A 3,931-nucleotide genomic window follows, 5' to 3' on the forward strand; every position below is an offset into this window, starting at 1 on the left:
TGTCTAATTGAGTGACAACTCATTGGAGTCTGTCGAACCTATCTTCAAATTAATTATCCTAATAATTAATAATGATTATGGTTGTCCTATTTAGTGACGTTCATATGGAATCTATTATAATCATTTAATTAATTATTCGGGTTGGGTAATTGATTATTCAAACTGATCAAGTGGGTAAATTAATATTCATATCTAATCAAAACAGGGGTAGATTACATACAGTGATAACTGGTGTAATTGTTGACAGAAGTGATAACTGCGTCACAGTTTAAATCCTTAATTAGTTGGAATATTTGACTTCGGGTATAAGGGTAATTTGACGAGGACACTCGCACTTTATATTTATGACCGATGGACTATTATGGACAAAAACCAGATAGACGTATCAAATAAACCAGGACAAAGGACAATTAACCCATGGTAATAAATTAAAATCAACACGTCAAACATCATGATTACGGAAGTTTAAATAAGCATAATTCTTTTATTATATTTCTCATCGTATCTTTATTTACTGTCATTTTATTACTCGCAATTTTATTTACTGTCATTTTATTTATTGTCATTATTTTACGCACTTTAATTATCGTCATTTATCTTTGCGCTTAAAATATAGAATCGACAAACCGGTCATTAAACGGTAAAACCCCCCTTTTATAATAATATTACTACTTATATATATATATATATATATTTATATAAATATAGTTTTATAAAAATATAGTACGTAATCACTAGCTCCCTGTGGAACGAACCGGACTTACTAAAAACTACACTACTCTACGATTAGGTACACTGCCTATAGTGTTGTAGCAAGGTTTAGGTATATCCCATCCGTAAATTAATAAAACTTGTGTCATATTTTGTAGTATTTCCTAGTAAAAATAATACTATTTCGTACCATCACGCTACATCATCAGTTGGTTGGTTATTATCTTAAAGACTGGTTCGGGCCGTTAAAAGTAATATGTTTTGACATGATGAAAGAGGAATTTGGGAAGTAAGCTTAGCTGGTCGACTTACTTTCTTCCTTTGGTCTAACTAGTCCATAGTTTGAAATAGGAGCCGGTTCGATAGGAAGCGGATAAATCCTCCAAATGCGCGTATAGATAGCCGTGGGGAGCATTTGGATGATCAAGTTGGACTTGTGAATAATGATATCATGTGTAGTGTTTACATGAGGTATGGTTACTGAAGAAAACAAAATGCTTCATCAATTGTCTGTTTGATAACAAACCACCTAATGATTTTATAATGGTTTTGGGATAGTGCAACAAAGATGGGGACATATTACCATATTAACTATTAGACAAAAACTTATGAATAGTACTAGGGGTATTTTCGTCTTTCCACATTTTTCCCCCTTCTTCCTTTCAAGTATCACCACAAAAGCCCCCAAACTTTGTTCAAAAATTAAAATCGACCCCCAACACAGGGGGCTAAAGCGTCAAATCAAAATTTTTATAAAATACCTTGACAAAAAACTTATGAATAGTACCAGAGGTATTTTCATCTTTCCACCTTTTTTTTCCCCTTCATTCTTTCAAGTACCACCACAAAAGCCCCCCAAACTTTGTTCAAAAATTAAAATCGACCCCCAACACAGGGGGCTAAAGCGTCAAATCAAAATTTTCATAAAATATCTTAAATAAACTTCACTCAAATATTCAACAGGTCATATCTTCTCGCTCGCAATAAGTTAAATTTTCCCGACACCATCCTTAAACTCGAAATAATTTTATGAACACAATGTCACTAACTATACGCAAAACGGACACTTTTAAAAAAAACGCTAAATATTTAGGGTACTTTTCATATATGTTGATTTTTTACTCGCAGGCTCCGTAACTAAACACAATAAAATACATTAAAAATCGAACCCCCGGCGCGAAGCGAGGGTTCGAAAACTAGTTATTAACATAAAGTTCCCGTAAACAGTTATTTATTTATAGCTTAAAAGATGGTGTTTTGGGATACTGCATTAACTAGGAAGAGTTCATAGTTACGCGACCAAAGCTTATAACTCATTATTTTTTGGTTAGATCGTTATATATAAATTTATTTTCTAACGACCGCTCGGGCTGTCGTTAACATGTTACAGACTTGTACATATTAATAACTATATTAACGACACCTCTAAGAGCACTTGTTAATATTAACTTTTACCAGCTAGATCAATGTGATATGACTTTTTGAGGGAAAGGGAAATTGTTCAAAATACACTTTTTTAAGGCTTCAAACAAAATACACTTTTTTAAAAAAATTTGTCTTTTTACACCATTCAGTAGACGGAATTTCTGTCTACCACCTTTATCTGTCGTCTACTACCATTTTTACAAAGTAGTAGACAGTAACAACAAGGTAGTAGACAGTGAGAACAAAGCAGTAGACAGCCAATTACAAGGTAGCTGACCGTCTACTACCTTGTTGTTATTGTCTACTACTTTGTTGTAGGTGTCGACACCAATAATACATATCAGTCGACACCTACAACAATGTAGTAGACAGTAACAACAAGACAGTAGACGGTCAACTACCTTGTAATTGACTATCTACTGCTTTGTTCTCACTGTCTACTACCTTGTTGTTACTGTCTACTACTTTGTAAAAATGGTAGTAGACGACAGATAAAGGTGGTAGATAGAAATCCCGTCTACCGAATGGTGTAAAAAGGCATTTTTTTTAAAAAAAGTGTATTTTGTTTGAAGCCTTAAAAAAAATGTATTTTCATCAATTTCCCTTTTCTGGATTACAACACTATCATAAGTGCAGCCCAATATTACTGTCTTTGGGCTTACTATATATTGTTTCTCATAAGCCCAACACTACATATAATACTCGTATTGTTAACCAATCAGTCTTAAAATATTTTATCTTGTATCCTTTAAGTTTTTTATATACTAAAAAATGGTCCCTCCAGTAACATCATGTAATCTGTACAGTTTACTCGGAGTAATTAATTAATTAATGTAAGTAACCTAATCACGACATTCAACACGGATTAACGACTGCTAGTTCACTATCACCACAACTAATAATTTTCGGCGTATAATTTATCTAAAATAAATGAATTTAAAAATGGCAAAATAAAATCATTCACTGCTAGATCTAAAAACGATCTGTTCTACAATCGGAAAATCAAAAATACATAGTCTGAATCGTAATGATAAATTAAACCTTCTAATAAATCATAATCAATCAATCGATTATCAACTTCTATCAACAGTACCTCCGGTACAAATCGATTGCAATAACGTCGGCGCTGGCTCATAATAAAATGGAGCAGCCGGATGTTGCCATTTTTTACACACAATCGGCGTTTTCTCCGGCTCCGGTTTCACAATCTTATTATTATTATCATCACTATTAACAACTCTTCGATACTCGTCATTACTATTATCGATACAATTTCTATTTTCCGGCGACGTGATTAACGGCGATAGTAACGGGATCGCTACGTTCCACTGACTCGACGGAGAGACCTGTATGGAAGCCGGAGCTCGCCGTTGTAACCTGCTAGGTTGCCGTCTTGGATTCATTGATTCATCCGCCATAACAAATATTGAAGAAATTAATACTATCTATTATCCAAATAAGAACGATGAGGATTGGAGTGGATTCGATTGAGATTTGAGAATAGGATTTAGAAACAAATTAATTAATGGATTGAGATCTGTTTGTTTGTGACTTGGTAATGTATACGGAGTATATGTGTGCATATATACAGAGAGGGGGACTGACGGGCGTGTGGTATGCACGCTGAGCTGGAAAAAGCCTTTTGATAGCTCGGCTCGGCTCGGCTCGAGAAGTGTACACGGTAATAGGAGTCGTGGTTTGACTGCCAGATGTTTTACAAACAGGTTGGAGTTTAGGAGAATTATTTAATATTTAATTTAGCTGTAAGCAACGAGTTTGCAATTTGCAATCATAC

General features: G+C 34.2%; 1 protein-coding gene across 1 annotated transcript; it reads right to left on the reverse strand.

Moving 5' to 3' along the window:
* Positions 1–3,079: 3,079 nt before the first annotated feature.
* LOC139844257 (uncharacterized protein At4g14450, chloroplastic-like) lies at positions 3,080–3,680 on the reverse strand. Its single transcript, XM_071834476.1, has one exon. The coding sequence runs from the start codon at positions 3,552–3,554 to the stop codon at positions 3,210–3,212; it is 345 nt and encodes a 114-aa protein (XP_071690577.1). The 5' UTR covers positions 3,555–3,680; the 3' UTR covers positions 3,080–3,209.
* Between the last annotated feature and the right edge of the window lie 251 nt (positions 3,681–3,931).

The sequence above is a fragment of the Rutidosis leptorrhynchoides genome, chromosome 4, assembly GCF_046630445.1.
Source record: "Rutidosis leptorrhynchoides isolate AG116_Rl617_1_P2 chromosome 4, CSIRO_AGI_Rlap_v1, whole genome shotgun sequence".
Classification (NCBI taxonomy): domain Eukaryota; kingdom Viridiplantae; phylum Streptophyta; class Magnoliopsida; order Asterales; family Asteraceae; genus Rutidosis; species Rutidosis leptorrhynchoides.